The following is a 23,484-nucleotide window of genomic DNA, read 5'->3' as shown; positions in this document are numbered from 1 at the left end:
CCTAGGGCAGACCCTTTTAATTTGGTGTAGTTTAAAGTATGTCAAACAGAAATCTATAGGATCTAATAACATAATCTTCATCCCATAGGCATCATGTAATTGAACAAAACAAAGTAAAGTAATAGAGGTTGAGTGGGTGCCTTTTTCCAAGCTTTATCTGAGGGAAGGCCCGCAGTTTCAGACTTCCTGGTCTAAATTATACAAAAAATCAAAGTGTATATTGTAAAGTGTAAAGCATGAAACATAAATTAGATATGTGACAGTGTAAGTAAATTTGCAGAAATGAATAGAAGAGAGTACACAATGTAAGCACATACGGATGGTAGAGAACATAAATGTTTTAACCCGGTCAAATCAAACTGTATTAGTGTTGGATTACTATTCCAGATATGCATAGCTTATTCTCTTAGACTCTGACAACTCTTAACAGGATGTGACCAAATGAGCTGAGACCACCCTGATACAGTCTGTGATTAAAAGACAGCTTGAGATGCATTTGAAAATGACCAATTTTACTTTCCCTGTGAGGAAGTTCAACACAAGGTCTATGCAATAAATGCATGCTCGTGTGTAGGTAGGATATTTGACTCATCAGTGACAGCTGACTCACCCGCATAAACCCCTAAAAGCCTGTCAAGGTGAGCTGGTATGAGCCTTCCTCGCAAGAGATGAAATCAAAGCAATCTTGAATCTGAGGGTGACATATGAATAATGAATGCTCTGAAATGTTTTTGCCTGCGAAACAATTCAGCCTGAGTGAGTAAATGGGGTTGAATACTTTTGCAGCTATATTTCAAAATTGTCACTGCTAAAAATCATCTATATACCCATGTTTATAATTCATAACTTATGGGAATTTAGTCATGCATTTCCATCTTATGTTAAGGCATCCCAAATCATCCAAAATTCAAGTCTATTCATAGATTTGTTAATACTGATATTAAGAAATAAACCTCATCTCAAGAAAAATCCTTAAATCAGTAAATCAAACAACCAACCCAAAGCTGATTTCCACAGTTCAGCTCTGAACAAAATACATGTCCACAAATTACCACAACACATCTGCCTGCCAGTCACATAGCAGAGATGGTGCACACTCAAATTCAAAGAATTTCCTCATCAGGAGTTTGATTGTTTCAAACCCGTCTCTGAAGTACAAAGTGCTCACACATCTCCGGGGTTAAATGTCCACCAATGGTTTTCTGCTGCTATTTACAGTAGCGCAGAGGTCAAGTGCTTATGAATTTCCTGTCTCGCCATCATCTTATCTTACCTTCAGCCTCTCTTCTCAGCCTTTTGCTTTTCAATATCTGTACACTGATTCATCTGTTACTATTGTCTCTGTATTAGTCAGTGCAGATTAGACGGTGGCACTCACAGAGAATTTAGTTGAGATTAATTACCATTTCAAATGTTTCCAGCCTCAAATAATTGTTAATAGAGTTGAGCTGGAAAATAAACAGTGCCACACTTTCAACACTGTCAATGACTTTGTTGCAATTAGATTTTAATCATCACATACACCATGTTGCTCTTACAAAGGTGTCGAAAAAGCAACATATTGTAGTAATGTGAGTCTTTCAGAAGCACGTGTGACTTTGCATACATCTCTCTCTGTCTCTGTTGTATTTTTGTTGATCAGCTAGGCAAGTTATTATGTAGAAAATACACAGGAACAATAAAAACATCATTGCAAGAAACAAAAGTGAGACATCTGTCACCTTATTTTTAGCTACAGTATGCTTTAGCAGCGAGGCCCTATGGATGGCAGTGTGTCCACCACTTTGGTCCAGACTGAAATATCTCTCCAACTACTGGAGGGATTGTTGTGAAATTTGGTATACGCATGAATGTTTCCCAGAGGATGAATGGTGAAAGCTATGGTGCCAGCCACACTTGAAAATACACATTTTTATTTGTCCAATATTTTGTTTTTGTTTTTTGTTTTTGCTTTTTGCTTTATACCCGAGAAACAAATGACATACCCTTCATTGCTTTAGTAATAGTCAACAAATATTACGATATCAGTGCTAGTCAAGAAATATTCATAGCATATGCTATGCTAAACATAAATATCACGTTGTTATCAATGATGATATTAGCATTCAGTCAAAACCCTGATGTGCCTGAGTACAGCCTTACAGAGCTGCTGGTTGTGTCATATGAGGGCATTTGCAGCAGGAGAGATGGTGTGTTTTAAACAAAACTTGACAAGCAGAACTATTGTGCAATGAAGCATCAACAAATGTAAAGACAATACAAAGAGAACTGAAAACTGTGTTTTACTTTAATGCACTAAATCATGATTATGTTCAGTTGGCCAGCTGTGATCTTTTTGTCCATCCCTCAGGGACACAACTACTGTACACACTGACCAGTACAAGCTTTTATTGTAAACAGCAGAAACCTACTGTATTTCTGGCCCCTAAATACCTACCGAACAGTTAGTATGTATTCTGTATTGTGTGTGTTCTAGAGTGACCTGTCTAAGGCAATTATTGATTTATGCTCTGGTCTGTAAGGCAGAGTGAAGCTCTGTGGACCAGATGAGGAAATCATCTGTTTTGCAGAGAGATATATATCCACAATTGCAATAAAATATTGAGCAACATGCATATTATAAGAAAGCCCTCGGGACTAAAGTAAAGCAGGCATGTTAATGAATCTGATTTCTGGGATACAGCAGCAACTGCAAGTTATTCTGTTTGTTTCTTTGGAACGCTCATCCACCAGCCAACAACATTTGCTTATGCAGTACTTGTGATACTCTGTGTTGTGCAGTTCAGGCACTTTACTTAGTACAATTAAGCTGTTAATATTCAAAACATACCAGATAACACACAGTCAGCAGGAGTGTGGAGTGAATAAACAAGGTCTGCAGGAGTAGTCAGCTGAGTAAAAGCTATACTGTGTTTATCTAAACTGTTTTGCAATAGTGTGAAACATTGGTTACAGGTTTAACATTGGTCTAAATATTGATGAGTGAGTTTAAATGCATATAATGCACTGTATCATTCAAACAAAATCATATTGTATTGTAACTATACACTGTAAGAAGAAATACAGGATAGTTATAATTCAAACATAAAATATCTCATTTTTATGATGTTTGTTTTAAAGTCACAACAGTAGGCTATTAGCACTGTCCTATCTCTCACATTGAAAATGTATATTATGTGATAATATGATTTCCTCATAGATAAATAAAGAATGAAAATCAATAGGCCTTTTTCATAGAAGACATTTTGAAATGTCACAGTAAGAAAAGCTGTAAGAAAACTGTAAAATTAATGAAGTCTGAATTCCATTTAACTGCTTCAGTTTCAGGGTCCTGGTATTGTGCATACTAGCTCATTGTCACACTGTCATGGTTTATTGGCGCACTTGAATAGAGAAGAGTCATTGTTAATGTTATTAGTAACGCCTGTGAATCACAACAAAAGTCAAAATGTCTACCCTGAAAAAAGCCTATTGAGCAGAACAAAAAAATCTATCACATGATTGAAAAATAATAGCATACATTAATTAAAAAGATGCAAAAAATACAAAAAACAAACAAACAAACAAAACAATGAGGTTCAATCCACGTGAATGTATGTTTCAGTACTGTATGTTGTCTTAGTGATGCACTAAAAGGCCACACTTGTGTTTGCAGTCATTCTGGTTGAGTGCATCTTTGAACTGGAGATTGGTGAAGTAATGATGGAAATTATGTGATGTCACCAAACTCTCTGTACCAATACGAATGATAAAGATGTCATTTTTGCCCTCCTGCAAGACAATTCTGTGACTGTCATAGTGAAAGAATGTATATGACCAACACAAATGTTAGAAAAAAAGAATCACAATTAATAATGGTAATTAATTGGGTGAGCTTTATCAAACATTCTGGTGACACATTATAAATTATCTTTGTGACATTAAGTTAATACAATTTCTTAGTGGATAATCCTCTTGACTGGCAGTTTGTTCTGCTTTAGTCTCCTTACTGCAGAACCTGGTGGTTTTCATTGTGACGTTACCAGATTTACCACCAGGTGACAGTATTTCTCCTGTGCAGCTGCACATTGACAGGTTCACTGACAGATAAAATGAAGCATTTGACCTGAGTAAAACACTGGAAGTCAACAACGTACCTATGAAGCACCTCTGCAATGATTCATTGCCCTGAAGAAATGCAATGCAATTCAGATGACTGGTATTCTGCACATACATCACCATTTTAAGTCTACACGATAGAAAAGCTTGGTGTGGATCCTACTAAACACCTTCCTTCACCATCAGAGATAAAATTCTCTGAATAAAAACAATGGCACTTATCTTGTCTGTCACTATTAGAAATCATTGCAGGGAAACTGGCAATAAACGATTTCATGGTGTGTGAAAATTAATTGAACAACTTCAGATTCTACGGTTTACTGGACCATATTTATGACCGTGTAACTTACAGTAATTAAATTCAATACATTATAATAATAACAGATACAAAAACACAGACTCCTAGTATCAATTGTTTGCTGCAGAACATGAATTTGTTCCAGGTAGTAGGTGAGGTGTATCACCCTCCATATATTTTGGTGAGACATATACAAAGATGCTCATTCTTCACAGGGAAATTTGACAAAAAAAAAAAGCTTTCACACCAACAGACTATGTGTGGAAATGTGGATGTCTGGGAGTTGATGTGTGAATGAGAGTGAATAAAAGAGCATTACAGCCAGATCAAATTGAGCTTTTGTGATGTGATTATCTTAGCTGCTTCCAGTACAGTAAGCTGTAGTGTATGTTTGGGCAGCAGCAACCTTCTCTCTTCTGTTTTTACTGCATGTAGACATGATTATTCAAACTAAAGGAGACATTTTAACTGGCACTGGTCTTATACTCTACACTGTGTTACAGTCTGAATTGCTTTCTGACTTTATTCAAAGTGCATCGGCAAGTTTTCCTTGAACCACATGCTCTGTGCAAACCATTACTCATATCAGTGTATGAACTAATGAAACCTCATTCACTCATGTTAGAGATATTTTCTTTTTTTCATGCTTTACTTCCTCAGGAGCCAATCTCATGACTCCTGCATCCTGATGTAAAGGTAATAAAATTTTAATCCCCTCATTCACCTGGAAAGAGGTGAACTAATCAGCGACAGCTAAATGCTAGAGCATCCCAAAATTGCGACAAAAGAAAAGAAGAATGAAACTTTATTTAAAAAAGAACACTTCTGAAAAGGATGCAGAGCAACATGATACTTAGAGCTGGAGGAACCAGACATTAAGTGCACCTGAAAATGCAACACATTATTCTGTGAGGCAGCGTTCAGATGCATTTAAGATATACGGGTAAGGAGAGCTTTTGTTTAGATGTCAGCTCTATGTTTTGAAGAGTGAAGAATTGAAAAAAAAATAAATCTTTCCAGCTTTTGTTGTCTTGCAGTGCAAGAGCTGTGATTGAGCAAAAGATCAGTTAGACTAAAAGCACACATAGATTTTAAAAAATCTACACAAAAGAAATATTTAACTTGCTGTTTTTACTGTTGTTTGCTGCTTTCAAGGGCAGCCCTCTGTATTGGCTTACTAGACTATTAATGTGATATGAAAATGCTATTTAATTGATAATATTTCTTAACTCACTTTAAATTTCACACCAAATTTTAGATATCCACAGTTTTCGACATAAAAAGTCTTTTTCTTCTCTCGTTGTCTCTGCGTACACACATTAATCAAATCCTTCATTTATTTCCACATCTTGTCCACATATTTTGTAATCTGAAAAATGTGTCTGATGAAAAAATAGGCTGCATGTTAAAGCTATAAACTGCCACATAAATCCCAGTTTATGCATCTTAGTAGCCACAGTCTGTCAGTTTCCTCCACACTTTTCAATTGCCTGCCAGACAAAACATTAATAACTGTGGTTACCGTTGGCCAATCAGAGTCTTCATTAACATCAGAGTTAACTGACTTAATGTGTGCTGGGGAGTAAGAATGAAATTAAAGTTAATTAAATTTGCATGCCTCTCCCTGATTGTAAGATGGAGAGATAATACATTAAAAACTGTATTCCTTACAGACAGAAAATAAAGAGATAATAAAAAGCCAAAATACAAAAACTTGCGTTGTGTCACGTTTTACAGGCACGTGGTCCTGGTTCAGTGGCAACACTGTCGCAACAATTTCATTTGTGGTTCAAAATTTGCCTTCACATCAAGAATAATGTTTGTTTTTTTTTCTTCACAGTTTCCATCAGGCAGTGCATTCAGTGTGGTCTTGAAATGCTTGATGTACCATTTGACAGAACAGCCAGTAGACATGTAAGAACATAATTTGCTCATCATAATGGACAAATCAGGGGCACGCCAGCTTCAATCTCTGTCATCTGTTGTTTGATGGTTCCTCTGTTCTGGGGGTCATTTGGCATGCAGGAACATTAAAAGGAACATAAGAGGATTTATATACAGCACAAGTTCTAAAAATTCTTCTAATGATGCCGAAATGACCGTGAAACGCTGACAACACTTCAACCACCAACTACAATTTGATTTCTGTTTAGCTTCTGTCCAACTGTTATGATGCTTGACAGCAGCATCTTTTGTTTTTCTTTTTTTTTTCTTCTTTTTTCTATTTGCATCTTGTCCAATCACGCAACAGAGTGGCTAATGGTTAGAAAGATGGGATAATTTTACTCCCAATACTTTTCCTGTCAACATTTATTGAAAGTGCTGAGAAATCCAGTACATTTTGACACTAAAGTAACAGCCACCCTTTCATCCAGCTTTTAACCAATTTCAGTCCAAAGGCTCATCCCCACTTTTAACAATATAATGATATGAGTGCAGTATGGCATCCTGCTGATAACAGCTCAGCAAACACTTTCTTCTGCCTTATGCTGTGGTCCCACTCATAGTAATGTGCTAGTGTTGTCTGCCGGCTCATGCTGACATTAACAAGATATGCCTTTCAAATATCATGGCCTTTGGGACTGGGTCAGCGTTACTATTTATAGAAGGTTAAGACTTCGTGATGGTTTGGCTTGCTGGAGTGATAACTGAAAATAGAGTGGGTTTTAGTCGCTCTGCTACAGCTGATTTTGTGTCTGTTAGTGCTTCAGGCTCTTGAACAGATGTGATCTACACACAGACTCTGGATCACTGGTTTATAACTACTTACAGTACTGTACCACAACTGACAGTAGTGAACTGACACAGTAGCATGAAAATGTCGACTGCCTTTTAGAGCAAGGTGAGGTACATGTGAGACCTATTCCAATGTCTGTAATGTAGGTAGCTTAAACAAAATCCTGCAAATGCCCTCTAATGCAGCAATTTATAAATATAGTGTCACCCTACAATATGAAAGTTAGCTGGCTTTGCAGTGTTCTGCTCTTTAGGTGCAGCAACATACAGTTTTTAATATTTAATAAACCATCTGCCGACCAAGGCACTCCTGCCAAGTCCACTATGAGAAGAAAATACAGTTAGCCACTGTAGCTGCCAGGTCTTATCATTACCAGCATGTTTCTCTCCTACAATATCATAGAATAGTTTATGCAGGGCAGTGGAGTAGCCTATTTACAAGTTATCCAAAAAATATGTAGGAAAAGTAAAGTATTTCTTGTATAATGAATAGTGCTGAGTCACTCAATCAAATCAAATGCTTTAATCAGTTTGACTAAAGAGAAAGGAAAATGATAAGTCAATCATCAGTTAAATGAAGTAAAGTGAAAATATCAGAAACACAGTTGTCAATAGAACCTAATTACATTTAAATATTTGTATTTCTGTCTGGTTTATGACTGATAGAGGAAATTTCATCATCATAATTTACTGCTGCCAATCCTATATCTTTGATGCAAGGGGGAGGGGGGAGCTCACGGTAGATTCATATTACATAATTAAAAAGTTCCAACCTTCATCTTCAACATATGCCCCACCCTTTACCAAATACGTACAATCAGCTCCACCTTCTGTGTAATATTCATAGACGTGCCTTTAAAATGCTGAACCTGCTTCTGCAGTGTTGGTGATTCTCTTGGTGTGTCACTGGGACTGGTGGTGTGTGCTTGCTGTTTACATTCTTCCAAAATCGGAGCCCTGAGCTAAGACCTGTGCCACTATGTCGAAACCACTGTCTGACCATGATAAAAGGAAACAGATTTCAGTGAGAGGCCTGGCTGGTGTTGAGAACGTCACAGATCTGAAGCAAAACTTCAACAGACATCTCCACTTCACGCTGGTCAAAGACAGAAATGTGGCAACAAAAAGGGATTACTACTTTGCTCTTGCCCACACTGTGCGGGACCACTTGGTTGGCAGGTGGATCCGTACCCAGCAGTACTACTATGAGAAAGATCCCAAAGTAAGTTGAAGTCATAACAGCACCAAATAGATTTACTGTAGTGTGACTTGCCATTATTATATATTATTTGATATAATGAGCACTTTATTAGGAACACCTATGCAATCTAATGCATTTTCAGTTTTTGCTGACATTGTCAGAAAGGCGGTAAGTCTACTTTATGCCTATTATTGAGGTTGTAGTGGTGTATTGAAGTGCATTACATTGAAAAGTATTATTTTGTCCACCTCATTAACATACACAAAAGGGGGCAATGACTGCCCACAAAAACTGAAAATGTATGACTTTTGTAAAAGTACAATTAATCGCAAAGGCATTAGATTGCACAGATATACCTAATAAAATGGTTGGTGAGTGTATATTTCTCAGAATATTGGCTTATATAAGTGATCTTGCCTTCAAGACATTTAAAAGCATCATTTACATTGTGGTCATATGTGGGCAGTGTTTTTAACCCAGTTTATGGCATGAAGTTGGATCTTACACTGTTTCAAATAGCTCTTTTGCTTCTGCACATATTATGAATTTCAAAAATGAATCATTATCATTGGTGCAAGCAGCTTCATATTCTTAACTTTACTTCAACAGGCTGATGTCAGTCAGTGTAATGCCAAGTCATGACATTTAAACTTCACAAGGGCTTCTAAGCACTGTGCTGGAATGCTGCCATTCTTATAGTGAGATGAAACACTAAACCTCTCCATGACCTTCTGTTCTCATCCTGTCTGACTGTAAAGCACATAGCCTTTACTTGTGTCACATGAGCACATGCCTCCGAGGGCATCTTAGTTTGTATATTTAAGCATTCACAGAGTCTTTCAGAAAGGCTGTATCTTAGCAGATGGAGTGCTGCTTACTTAAACTATAGAAATGATCTGAAAATAACAGTCAGAAGCTGGAATTACCAGACAAAAAAAATGCAAACCACACCATTTTACTACTTACATAAAATTGTATATAGTTATCATAGAGGGTTAAGAAGTCAGGTGCAGCTCAGCCCAATGTCATTAACTCAGTGGGAAGTAGTTGACTTTGCAAGACCATTAATAATTGAAAAAAATGATAGTTTTTCTTTTCTTTTCTTTTCTTATTTTTCTTAACATCAAAAAAGGACAGTTGGCAGTGTTATTGTACTGTAACTTAAGCAAAGCCCTTATGTATAAATCTTAGTATGGAGACATTTACTTTACACATTGAACTAGTTTTTAGAAACTGCAACCACTAACTCAGAGACCACATGATCCTCCTAACTGTGTGACCTTTTTCCAGTGTACTAGAGTGAAAGGTCAAAGGTGAATCCCTAAAGGTCTAAACCGAAACCTGATGGAGGGATGACATCTAATCAGTCTAGAGTTTTATGCTGCATGTAAGATCATGAACTGCAAAGTTACAATTTCAACAACTAAATTTATATATGACATTAATATGCAGTCTTGAAAAAAGGAGGTAATCCAAATAATTAGATTAGATGCGAATCAGAGAAGACTTGAAACATACAGTAAAATATAATTTAGGAGATCCTGTTAACAAATCAGTGATAGGGCTCCATCACATGTTTTGATTATTTGATTACTCCAGGCTTGAACTCTGCAACAGAACAGTATCAGTCTCAGGCTGACCTTTATAGCGACCTCTACAGGAGCTATTTTTTGCACTAGCTAAAATGTTGGTGTTATGTAATACCAAAAGTAATCTGTTCCCTAGCCCCCTTCACATCAGCAGAGAAAAACACAACTAAATGGCAAAGGCTAAACACAGGCTCAGGTGGCACATTTCTATAAATTCCCTGCTGTGAAGCTAAATCATGGATCTTGGAGATTTTCTTGACAGTCTGTGGTGCTTGTGACATTTGGTATAAGATATCACAGGATTTTGGTTTCAATACCAAATGTGTACCTGCCATGTACTGCAGAGATTTCTTCCCTGCTTATGACACTAAAATATCTTAGTGTTCATACAGTTTCATATAATTTCTCCCCTTTTCCCCCACTGTAGCGTGTGTATTACATCTCCCTTGAGTTTTACATGGGTCGCACCCTCCAAAACACCATGGTGAACCTCGCACTTGAGAATGCCTGTGATGAGGCCACTTACCAGGTGAGAAAAATGTGGTTTAATACCTGTTATAACAGTGACATTTCAGGTTATAAGTGTTAAAGCAATTGTGTGGTGTTTTCTGTCTTCCTTTGTAGTTGGGCCTGGACATGGAGGAACTGGAGGACATTGAGGAAGATGCTGGCCTGGGAAATGGTGGTCTCGGCCGCCTTGCTGGTGAACATCTTTTCACCCTTTATATTGGATAAATTCAGAGAATTTTCATACCTTTTCACTTAACCCATTTTGTATAATAGATAGTCAAAGGTCGATCTGCCTTTTTTCATGTGCTGCCTCTGGTTTTCAGCTTGTTTCTTGGACTCCATGGCTTCACTGGGTCTGGCTGCCTATGGTTACGGTATCCGCTATGAATTCGGTATCTTCAACCAGAAAATTCTCAATGGCTGGCAGGTAAGACATTTTTTCAACTTTCCAGCTATTTTGCTGTCTACATATTTCTAAGAAACTTTATATCCTTGTTAGAGTTACTAAAGTTTCTTTTTCACCTTAACTCACTAACTGGATAAGTTGCCTTCATCATTATAACGACTTGATAGTCCTTGTCAGTTTCTGTGTCTGTCTCATCACAGAATCCACTCACCTAATAGTATTTTTCTCTCCCAATATGAATGTGTGTCATTATCTAGGTTGAGGAGGCTGATGATTGGCTGCGCTATGGCAACCCTTGGGAGAAGGCACGTCCTGAGTACATGCGTCCAGTGCGTTTCTATGGCAGGACCGAGCATCATCATGATGGTGTCAAATGGGTTGACACTCAGGTGAAAATATGATTTCAAGTCAATGAATATAAAGAATTTTGCAGAGTCATCAGCTGATGTGGTTATGTATTTCAAATGTCTGTCTCTTCCTGTGATGGCATTGGCAGGTGGTGTTGGCTCTGCCATATGACACCCCAGTCCCCGGCTACAGAAACAACGTTGTCAACACCATGAGATTGTGGTCTGCAAAGGCACCCTGCGATTTCAACCTTAAAGACTGTACGTGTCTGGTAGATATCAAATATATCCAATTATGCAACATTTGTCAAATGATAATGAGATGAGATTAATTTTTTTTTCTTCTTAAAGTCAATGTTGGTGGCTACATTCAAGCTGTTTTGGACAGAAACCTGGCTGAGAACATCTCTCGTGTGCTGTATCCCAATGACAATGTAAGAAAGTATGAATTAACTGCCTTTTAATGCACCAGATCTGCTCTCATAGAATAAAATGTAAACCTGGATTGGAAATAGCTCAGTGTAGGTACAGATTTACGCAAGTAGCTGTGGAGTGTGTGGCTTCTGTACAATTATCTTCGCTGAGAGATGGATTTCCATAAATTGGACCCCACCTACTGTCCTTTACCATCTGTTTGAGCCACTGTGTGCTCTTTCAGCTTCCTCTGAAGTTGTCTTTTATATCTCACATAAGACCTGACCACCATGTGCCGACTCCCTGCAGGCTCAGGAAGGAGGATTTGGGAGATAACCATCTAGCCAGAACTATAACTCATGTCAAGTCTGTAATTTATGTCTGTGCAAGTGAGAGCAGACACAGTGGTGGATCTGATATTTCAGCTTTGTTTGAATTCAGTTTAGCCAACATTGTTGTTGCTATTCTATTATGTTGTGAATTTCTATTTACAAGATAATAGTGATGTTAGTAAATCAATAAGTCAATTTAAATTAATTTAATCTAAAATTTTGACCATGAAAAATTAGAAAGGTTCCAGTTTCTCAGATGTAACTGCTTTTTCTCTCAATTTCATATTGTTGTAAATAAATCAGCTCTGCAGTTTTTGGACTATTAGTAAGAATCAATTAGCAGTTTAAAGACATCACATCGGGGTCTGGTAATTTATGATAAATGATTAACTTTTTTTGTTTTAACAGAATAATTAATTGCTTTAAAATAATCCTTAGAACAATTCACTACGTACCTTACAATGATGATGTCTTTGCAATACATTTCTCTTTTTTCACAAATATGCTGTAATTGTAAATAAACAAAGGTGACATTTCCTGATTTTTATAGTCACCGTTGAAAACTAATTGATAAACACATCAGTAGTGTCTTCTCTGTTCTCCATTTTTGTAGCATATGAAATTAAACATTTATTGCTTTAAATTTTTTTTAAAAACATAGTTTTTAATTGTTCAAACATTGAACACATATTGCAAATCCTACGTGACATTATGCCTATGCTTTAAATAATTAAATTCTTAAATGGAAATGTACATTTGCATAATACATGCACACATGTAATACATGTGCATAACAACATAAAACTGTATATTATAGATGGGTACTGGATATCATAAATGTTTGTAGAACTATTATTACATGATAATTATTAACAGATGTGAGATCTAAAATCTACTGCAGCTATGTCATTACTTTATTCCTACTTGAGGGTTGTGTAATTATCCTTTTTAAATGAAGAGATTTGAAATGTTCAGGGGTGAAAATCAGTCACTGATATGCAAAAGGCTGCGTTTAATGAACAAAATGTGTGCTTGCAGAACAGAAACAGACAAATATGTGTCTTTATCCACAGTTCTTTGAGGGGAAGGAGCTTCGCCTGAAACAGGAATACTTTGTGGTGTCTGCCACCCTGCAAGACATCGTCCGTCGTTTCAAGGTCTCTAAGTTTGGCTCCAGGGAGATTGCTCGCACAGACTTCACCAAACTGCCTGATAAGGTGAAACAAAAAAGTCAACAAAACCGTTTCTTTAAAAAATGAAAAGATTTCCCCCTGATGTTCTGTCTGTGCCTTTGTTAAATTGCCTCTGTCAGTGTGTCGAACAGGTTGTATGTGGGTTTTATCGTGTCTTATGAGAATTGTTGAAATGAACAATATCTACAAAGCAAATCATTGTGTATTCTGATTCTGCATTGACATTTAATTATGTTTTGCACATTCAGGTTGCCATCCAACTGAATGACACTCACCCTGCTATGGCTATTCCTGAGCTGATGAGGGTTCTGGTAGATGAAGAGAAACTTGATTGGAAACAGGTGAGGAAGGGCGACATAAAAGCTGAACAGAATTTTCCATTTTACCTCTTGAATGTTGATTATTATAGTTACTTTCTACCATTTCTTGCTTTGCTTCATATCCAGTGCTTTTGATTGGGAAATCACAGAAAAATAGTATTTAGTATTTAGTTCACAATTTACCTTTGCAAAGTCATTATTTACAGTGTCTCTCAAGTCTGTTTTGAATAGCTCTTTTTCTTTTATAATTTCTTGCATATATTTTATTTCTCTTGCTTGTGTTTAGGCCTGGGATATCTGTGTGAAAACCTGTGCCTACACCAATCACACTGTTCTTCCTGAAGCTCTGGAGCGCTGGCCTGTCGACCTGTTTGCTCATCTGCTGCCACGTCACCTGGAAATTGTCTATGAGATCAACCGTCGCCACCTGGAGGTTAGTTCTGCACATTGCAACATGTAATCATTTCTATAATGTGTTGCATACAGTGTGTCTTTACACGTCCTCCTTATGATATACAGCAAACCATAATGTCTGTGGTTAGGTGCCAATATAGTGATAAGATTTTATATATTTATATATATATATTTTATACCTTAGTGAGGATGCAAGTTGACCCAGACATGTAATGTCAAAGGTTGGTCAATCAATGAATTCGGGTGAGGATTCAATTTAAAACCTTCACAGAGTCAAGTTTTAAAACAACATGAAATTAAAAATATGTGCAGTTAGAAAAGCAGAAAAAACAAGAAGAATCACAAGTAAAATACCAACATTTATTCCCTTTATCTGATTATGAATTGATATTTTTAAGATTGCTACTATGGAAATAGAAAATACATGAACCTATTGAAATGCAGAGACTGACTTTAGAGATTGTCATGAGGACCTAATTGCTCTGATTTTGTTAAGCCAAAAAGCAAAATGATGTTTATTGGCTTTTAATTGCAACATCTGTCAAAATTAAGTTACATGGACTCCCGTAGGAGAAATATTTATAACATGAAGTGGTGCACGTTTTATGAGCTGTAGCTCTAATTGTACACTGAGGGAAATTAGCCTGTTAACAGTAAATTTAAAAATGAAAGATATATAATAAAATTATTTTATATTTACAATAATACAAATCTATTAATTAGCTGGCAAAATGAAAAAAATGACCTATGAGTTCATCTTCATGTCCCCTTAAATTTTGCAGAATGTTGCTGCTAAGTTCCCTGGTGATCATGATCGTCTGCGCCGTATGTCCCTTATTGAGGAAGGTGGACAGAAGAGGATCAACATGGCCCACTTGTGTATTGTAGGTGCCCATGCTGTCAACGGCGTCGCCCAGATCCACTCGGACATCCTCACAGCTACTATGTATGTCTATACTGTAAACACCAATCTGCCTTAATACCCTGTAGTGATGCAAAAGGCACTGCGTGTGCGTAGTAGTATTTGTAATAACTCATAAATGCCCAGCCTCTATGGTATCACAGGCTGTTCCATCATCTGTGTATTGCTGATATATGTGATGCAATACTGTGCCTGCAGCTTCAAGGACTTCTATGAAATGGAGCCACATAAGTTCCAGAACAAGACCAATGGCATCACTCCCCGCCGCTGGCTTGTTATGTGCAACCCCGGCCTGGCTGAGGTCATCGCCGAGGTTAGCTCACACAATATGTCACACAAATAACACAAACCTGATATCTAAGTCATATCTCACAGTGGCAACTGAGATGTGTTTCATTCAGTAATTCTCATTTGTTGATCAGAAAATTGGTGAGGACTACATTCGTGACCTTGACCAGCTGAAGGGTCTGCGCAAGTTTGTGAACGATGAAGCTTTCATTCGTGATATTGCCAAAGTGAAGCAGGTGAAGTCATTAATGGATTATCTTAACTATGCAGTGAATGTGTCAGTTTGAAAGTAATGTTATTGTGCTTAAGATGAAAATGAAATACTTGTGAGAAGATAATTGTGCTTTTTACAGCTGGATACATAAATCCAGCTACTGTTCTGATGTTAACATACATAAATGTTTGTTCTTCTAATTATAGTATTTATCTATATATTTTTTTGTTTACTGAAATTCTGAATATGCATCTTTAGATAGCACATACAGTCCCAATAACCACACAATTTGTCATGTTTTGATAACTCAGGAAAACAAGCTGAAGTTCTCTGTGCACTTGGAGGAACACTACAAGGTGAAGATCAACCCTAACTCCATGTTTGACATTCAAGTCAAGAGAATCCACGAGTACAAGAGACAGCTGCTCAACTGTCTGCACATGATCACCTATTATAACCGTAAGTACACATTCAAAACCCTCTGCATCAGACATTTTCTCCAATTCAAATGTTCTTGTTATTAAAATGATTTCAGGGAATTTATAGATTGTGTCTGTGTCAGATCCTGAAAATAATTTTGCTGCACATGAATACACAGACACTTAAGTCATCTAACTTCTCTATGTCTCTGCAAGGCATCAAGAAGGAGCCCAACAAGCAGTGGACTCCAAGAACTATCATGATTGGAGGAAAGGTTTGTAGTTTCATGAATCATAAAATAATCTCACCCTAGTCACTACATCAAGCATTATTTCTCTAACTGTTCCTTTGTTGCAGGCTGCTCCTGGCTACCACACTGCCAAGATGATTATCCGTCTGATCACAGCTATTGGTGAAGTGGTCAACAATGATCCTGTCATCGGAGATCGTCTCAAAATCATCTTCTTGGAGAACTACAGAGTCACACTGGCAGAGAAAGGTAATTAACAAATCATTGCCTACTGCAGTTTCATCTGTTCTCATGATCATCATGCTGTTCATTTCCTCTTCAGCAGATGTCCCCAGTCAGGATTTTTTGATACACAGCATAAAACACAAAATGCTTATTAGACTCAACAACCTTCTACCTCTGTCATCTTTCAGCCATCCCTGCAGCTGATCTGTCAGAGCAGATCTCCACAGCTGGCACTGAGGCCTCTGGCACTGGCAACATGAAGTTCATGCTGAACGGTGCTCTGACCATTGGTACCATGGACGGAGCCAACGTTGAGATGGCTGAGGAGGCTGGTGAGGATAACCTCTTCATCTTCGGCATGAGGGTGGACGATGTCGATGAACTTGACAGGAGAGGGTAAGCAATGAACCCCCATCTCTGCAAACTTGCATTTGTGTTCTCCGGCTTCTATGATAAACACAACATTTTGTTCAGTAGCTGATAAAATAAGTCACCTTGTGATATTACTTATTCACCACCATACCTTTTCACTTTTTTCAATGCATTTCACAGACTTTGGAATTAGACTCCAGGATTCAGATGTTGCTCTGACAATCATCTACATCTGGCTACATGAACAAGTCATAAAACATTGTGTTGTATGAATGGAAATCTTCATGACATCCTTTTGATTCAACATTAATTATTAGAAATGATAGATATTTAACCAAAAGTTTGTCAAATCACACAAACTGATTTATTCTGAAATATAGATTGATCTTGACATAATGCCGTAGGGGCACAACAAAAGAAGCGGAGGCAAGAAAAAGGTTAATCCTTGTCTTGTTTTTTTGTGCCACTACTGTATTGTCTTTAAGAACACAGTAATGCGACCAGGTATCAAATACATCTGGTGAAGCATCTCCAAGACAGTCCAACTGTCAAGACTTCTTGATATCAGTGCAGTGAGCCTCATGCACTCCGAAAATCCAGCAACACTGCAGTCATTCACATTTTTGTCATTATCATGTTAGCTGTTAGCGCACCCACTCTCAAATGTTTGCTTTTTCCACACAAGCTGAGGCTATCCACACTTAAAGGTGTGGCCCTGGGGAACCAGCTGACGCTTCTGCGTAAGCTCTGACGACTACTCTGTGAATGGACTGGTTACAACAACAGCCTTCTGTTTTTTCTAAATGTCTGCTTTATTTACTTGTGGCACCTGCTTAGATACCATGCTGAGTCTTACTACAACCGCCTGCCAGAGCTGAAACAGGCTATGGACCAGATTTCTGGAGGCTTCTTCAGCCCAAAGCAGCCTGACCTGTTTAAGGAAATTGTCAACATGCTGATGCATCATGACAGGTAAAGACACACACACATCACACACAGCACACACACACACACACACACACACACACACACACACACACACACACACACACACACACACACACACACACACACACACACACACACACACACACACACACATGCATACACACATACAAATAACAATGTGTATAAACTTGTTTCCTACTTTAAAAAAAAGAAGGAAAAACCAGTAGTATACACATACATACATGCAAATACTACTGTATATGTATTTTTTCATTAAGTTAATTATATTATTTTCTGCACAGATTTAAGGTCTTTGCTGACTATGAAGACTACATGAAATGCCAGGAGAAGGTCAATGCTCTTTACAAGGTATGTTTATTATAAAGACATGGTTTATAAAGGTCCTTTATGAATTATAGTATTTAATCATCATGAGTAGCCTATATTAAAATATATCACCACTACTGGGATGACACTGATCTTACAATCACTCATCAATCTTTTCATCCACACATCAGAACCCCAAGGAATGGACCAAGAAGGTGATCCACAACATTGCCGGATGTGGCAAGTTCTCAAGCGATCGCACCATTGCCCAGTATGCTCGTGAGATCTGGGGCATGGAGCCCACACTTGAGAAACTCCCTGCCCCCGACATATAAACTGTCAACATGACGGCCAACCAATCAACTTTCCCAACTTGAACTCCTTTAGAGCCTATATGGTAGATACAGTGTCTGGTAAAAGCCCCCACAAACCCGCGTCCACTGAGATTGGTGATAAATGCTTCTCTGCATCTCAACACTCAATTTCATAAAAACTCTTAGTTTACATTTACATTAACATTTCATACCCACCTACCCAAAACATCCAGTGTGGTTTGTAAAACTGTTTTCTGGGATGCAGAAATTGCTGTTTAGCTGCTATGAAGTGGATAAACAAGCTTTGTGGTGGGCTTTGTGAATTTATTGGCAATACTTTTGTAATAAAAAATACAAACTATAACGAAAATATATACACTCAAACCCATTCTGATTAAAATTTGTCTTAAATACCATACCAATGTGTTTTTTTTTACCTGTTCTTATACAATATCAGGGAAAGTCAGGTATATTTCCTTTAAGTGATAAGTGTAGTTTCCAGCAACACACTCATATTATTTGAACTATAATCTAAAAACACAGTCAATGTATTATCATTTTACATTATATATTATTATTATTATATTCTAAGTTATTATTATTAAGAATCAATGTACATCTTAGTTGGTGTCGATGATTAATTTTGTCAGTGTTTTCAATGTCAGCGCAAACAAATCCACTTAAACTAACAATAACCCCAGGGCTATGGCTCTGCAGTGGATCAGATCCCAGAATAACATTTTAGAAACAATGAATCAACTGCAAAAGAAGAATTATAATTCATAACAAACAACAACAAACCATAACCCCAAAACTGAAGTGTATTTGATTCAGTTTAATTATATCACTTAAATGATGTCTTACACTTTACATATGACCTGCAATGAAACAAAAAAACACAACTGTGTTCAACTGTGCAATTAAAAACTATAATAAAATACACTCAATGTTACAAGGTCTTGAAGTCTTATCTGTAATTCGAGAAAACAGTTATGTCAGTGAAAATATGGTCAGATGTGTGAGATTTGAGAGCAAATCTGTTTAAATTTACTCTACACTGTAGACAACAGTGACCAATTTGAAGGCAGCATGATTAAGACTACTCTACTACTTGTTATCTACTTCGTTATCTGTATGTCAGTTTAATGCTGTCATCGTATAGTTTCCACTCATCTCAAATAATATCCAGTGTAAGCCAACAATCTTAAATAAGTTAAATAGAAGTATTAAAAAGGACAAAGGTTCCAAGTGGGTCACTTTAGATAAAACACATAATGGGACAATGTAGAACAGAGATAAGTAGCAACACTAGACACAGTCAATCAGCAGACAGGACTGGCTCAGTGTCTTTCCAATGATGCAGCCACAGACAGTCAAGTAATGTTAGAATCAGCTGTTATTTGCTGTCCTGATAACAAACCAGGGTTTTGTTGAAGTACAGTTGATCCACCAACCAACTTTATTCTAAAACAATAATTCACAATGTCACTATAAAAAATGGCTGCTTTCTAAAAGTTGACTGTGTCTGACAAACTGGACTTTTTCCTTCCTTTTTCTTTTTAGGAATCTTTACAGCATTTATCTGCAAATATTGTAAATGCTGGGATCCTGCTATAGCCTACTTGCAATGTTTGGCTGTTATTGTCAAACAAATCCAAGTTTATCACTAAGCCACCTAAATTAATGGTATTCATTTATGAACAAAACACAATATTCTTCTGGCACCGATGTTCAGAAAGGTAATCACAACATTTTTCAGTAAAGCCCCACTTTCCCATTTGTGCTGGATTTAGAAAGGTATTGAGTTTAAAATCAGTTCTTCGAGTCGCCTCTTAGAGGAGCTGTTGCTGCCAGAGGCAAAAGAGAAAAGTCTGCTGAACCCAGTGGGACACATGGCTCTGTGTCTGCTATCTGGCTGTAAACCCTGTGTGTCTTTGGTGGGAATAAAAACATGGCAGGTTGTCATGACACATGCACAAACAGGATGTCCTTTCATTTATTATGACTAAAACCTGTGGAATACATAAATATTAAGATGGAGATATTTTCACAGATCAAGTTGTTTTCAAGCCCATGAAGACATATAGAGGCTGTATCGTACTGTATGAAAAACAGTACGTCAACTATCTGACAAAACAATATCTGGATCAAAATTAGTGGAACAAAGATATCCTCACACAGTTACGTAGTACAGTAAGAAAAGAACTAGGCCTCAATCCTTCTTCAAAATAATTTCTTAAATGACAAAAGTAGCATTAACCAAAAAGTAAGCTATACTGACATTTAACTTCTGGTGTAATGAGAATTCCTAACTTTGGTTTATTCGAGACTCTTACGTAATAGAAATGATCCTTTCAAGGAAATAGTTACAGTTAGGTTTGTCAGAAAAGGCTCTAATATTTGACCAAGCTCTAAAAGCACTGGCAAAGAGGATTCTGCTGAGAAACTAATCCCCCTAATAAACATATGAACATACTGTACATCTGAGTTCAATCAACAATACAAATATACAATACTACTGTACATAAGGAGGGTGTTGTTGCAGCAGCAAACAATGCAGTGAGAGGTGTTGGTGTTAGATTATAATCCCTGTGTTGTTCACCAGCATGAATATGATTGGATGGTGATAGGCACACAACTGTGAATGAGCCAGTTATTGTGAAGCATATATGACACAGCTGAGGGAGACTTAAAAGGGCTGCATGACTGAACAATATGTTTTATCAAATGGTACTTGTATTAAGGTAAATGATTGCAAATACTGAGAAATAAATAAGGGATTTGTCATGACTCTTATACTGCTCTGTATAGGGGAGCCTGGGGACAGTTGCAACACTTTTTACATTACTCTCAGTTACTCAGAGACTATTTGGACTAGGCCCACCAAACCTTTACATATTAAACTCACACATGTCTGCTTATTACCCATACCATTTAGAGATGGTTACATATAACATATCAATCACAATATTGATTTGAATAGAAAAATTCAGATGTTGCAACTGACCCCAAACATGGGAACAGTTGCAATACAGATCAGGGACGGTTGCAACATATTAAAAACACATTCAATTTAATTAATTATTATTTATTTAGTAATATTTATCATAGGCCTACCTTGTGTCAATAAGCAGATGTTACTGAAGCTATTAAAACTTCAGTGTGAGAAAAGAAGACTGGAATAATTTGCTTGGTCCTCTGAGAATACTTTTTTGCTGGTCCAGTACCCTGCAAGCAGTATCTTATTTGATGTCCCGCTCACAAGTCTCTCTTTTTTGTGGAACCTAAATAATGTGGTGTGACATGTGTCGAAGGCCTTGGCTTGCGCCCTGACTAATTTGCCTTAATCTCTTACAATATCTGAGGCTCGTTCCAAAATATTGAGGGGAACCCCTCTATTAGTGACTCTCTTCCTCACTCTTGGCATACTGAAAACAAACAGAATACAATTTCTATTTTTAGATGATTTATTTACTATAGGACAACAAATAAATTGACTTGTCTCTACCAAGTCTCCTCATGGTATCAATCATGACAAAACATCATGTGCTAGCCAGCCACACTGACATTGACACATGCTAACCATGTTACTGAATAGTCAACAAAACAATGATTCAAACTTGGTAAGTTAGGATTCACTCATACAAAAGGTCAGGGCAGTATGACAAAAATACAGCTCATGAAGAAAGCTACTTTCATACCTCCAAAACAACTTTTCTTGATAAAAGCAGGACCAGATGCTCAATATGGCCTCTCTCTTTTTGGTGGGCAGAGGGTCTAACTGAGCATGTTCAGTGTGAGTGTCATCACTCTAGCATGCTTCTGATTGGAGAAATAAGACTTGTTGCTACTGTCCCCTGTTGCAACTGTCCCCAGTCTCCCCTATAGATAACAAGTATTTTAAAACTTCAGCTTTTTTGAAACATCAAATAAGATAAGAACATTTGGATTAATATAAAAACAGCTCCTATTGGACTAAAACTTTTGGACCTCCACTGTCAGCTGATTAAACTTTTATTTTTCTTTGCTTTGCACTGAGACTAAAGGTCACAGGTGTATGTGTTCACATGTGTTTGTTTGTAACTATTAACAGAGCAAGAGGCACTAAAGTCAATGTGTTTGCAGACTTTACTGGTGTCATAAATTGTAAGATAACTCTTTCTCTTCGGGGCCTTTTCACAAGATTAAAGTCCAGACCCGCATCAACCAGCTTTAGATAAACAGAAATAGGAGAATCCTATTCCTCTCAAGTCTGTAAATGAAGTCAACTTAAGAGCTGAAATTTGGTTGAATGTGACCTGAAAGTGACAAAAACTTACAATGGTATACATCATGCCCAACAGGTTTTTTCACTTCACCGCTATGTGAGCCAAGTATTCTGGGAAAAAAAAACTTTCAAAATATATTTTATGTGCTCAGTGCTGACTTAACACACAGGTTGAGGTTCAGGGCTCCAATAGCTGCCTGGGCAAAATGTAGCAACTTTAGGCATCAGTAGACTAAAAGATGATCAATTGTTGGTCAATTTATGAGTCTGAATGAAATATAATTACAATATTTAGTTTTATTATGGATGTCTACATATATCCTTCACCACAGCCAATGTGATCCTCTAAATTTTCCTCTACAGCAATCATTGGGGCAAACGTTTCATTTGTCCAATACTACTTTGTTTTATGACCACATGCAAAACTAATGGCATTCCCATCAGCGTCAGCTGTACACTGTGTGTCGTGCTATGTAGCACATTTTAGCATGCTAACACACTATAAACAGTGAACATAAATAAACAAACAAACACCAGTATGCTGCCATTAGCAATTAGCTCAAAGCACCACAGAGCTGTTAGCATTCAGTAGGCTGTAGACTCTTAAGCCACGTTTCCAGTGCAGGAGTTCCTGGTAAAAGGAGGGGGTAGGAACTTCTACAGGAACCGTCCTCTCACTCGGCCCTCTCAGTGGCCATGTCTCCACTGCAGAGTAGGACCCCTTGGAGACGTCATGAGTACCTATCCTGGAGTGGGTACTCCTGTAAAAGTTCCTGTAAATGGCCCTGTGGAGGAGGTTCCTGCAGTGGATTCATGCACCAATGGGGCTGGCCCCATAAAATTACCCCGAAGTTCCTGCAGTGGAAACGCGCCTATAGTCTTGTTTGATCTGCAAATAAAACATAAAAAATATGTGGATTCTAGAGTGACTTAACATCCCCTTACAAATTAGTTTTTGATAATCTCCAGAGATTTAAGTTGTTTTTTTTCTTAATAGCTGTTCAAAAAGCTACTGAAAGCAACTTTTACAAAAAAAACGAAATAAAACTGAAATTATAAAATTATTCATTTTTTAAATT

General features: G+C 37.3%; 1 protein-coding gene across 1 annotated transcript; it reads left to right on the top strand.

Annotated features, from left to right (window-relative positions):
* The first annotated feature begins 8,036 nt into the window (after window positions 1-8,036).
* On the top strand, window positions 8,037-18,313 carry pygma (phosphorylase, glycogen, muscle A). Its single transcript, XM_053331677.1, has 20 exons — window positions 8,037-8,354; window positions 10,350-10,451; window positions 10,547-10,625; window positions 10,756-10,859; window positions 11,096-11,227; window positions 11,335-11,446; window positions 11,537-11,619; window positions 13,005-13,148; window positions 13,373-13,465; window positions 13,731-13,877; window positions 14,641-14,804; window positions 14,979-15,093; window positions 15,203-15,304; window positions 15,594-15,741; window positions 15,918-15,976; window positions 16,060-16,201; window positions 16,366-16,573; window positions 17,387-17,521; window positions 17,800-17,866; window positions 18,016-18,313. Exons 1-20 carry the CDS (start codon window positions 8,112-8,114, stop codon window positions 18,157-18,159), a joined length of 2,523 nt encoding a protein of 840 aa, XP_053187652.1. The 5' UTR covers window positions 8,037-8,111; the 3' UTR covers window positions 18,160-18,313.
* The last annotated feature ends 5,171 nt before the right edge of the window (window positions 18,314-23,484 follow it).

The sequence above is a fragment of the Scomber japonicus genome, chromosome 13, assembly GCF_027409825.1.
Source record: "Scomber japonicus isolate fScoJap1 chromosome 13, fScoJap1.pri, whole genome shotgun sequence".
NCBI lineage: Eukaryota > Metazoa > Chordata > Actinopteri > Scombriformes > Scombridae > Scomber > Scomber japonicus.
The sequence above is the reverse complement of the archived record's forward strand: the minus strand, read 5'-3'. Positions and strand labels throughout refer to the sequence as shown.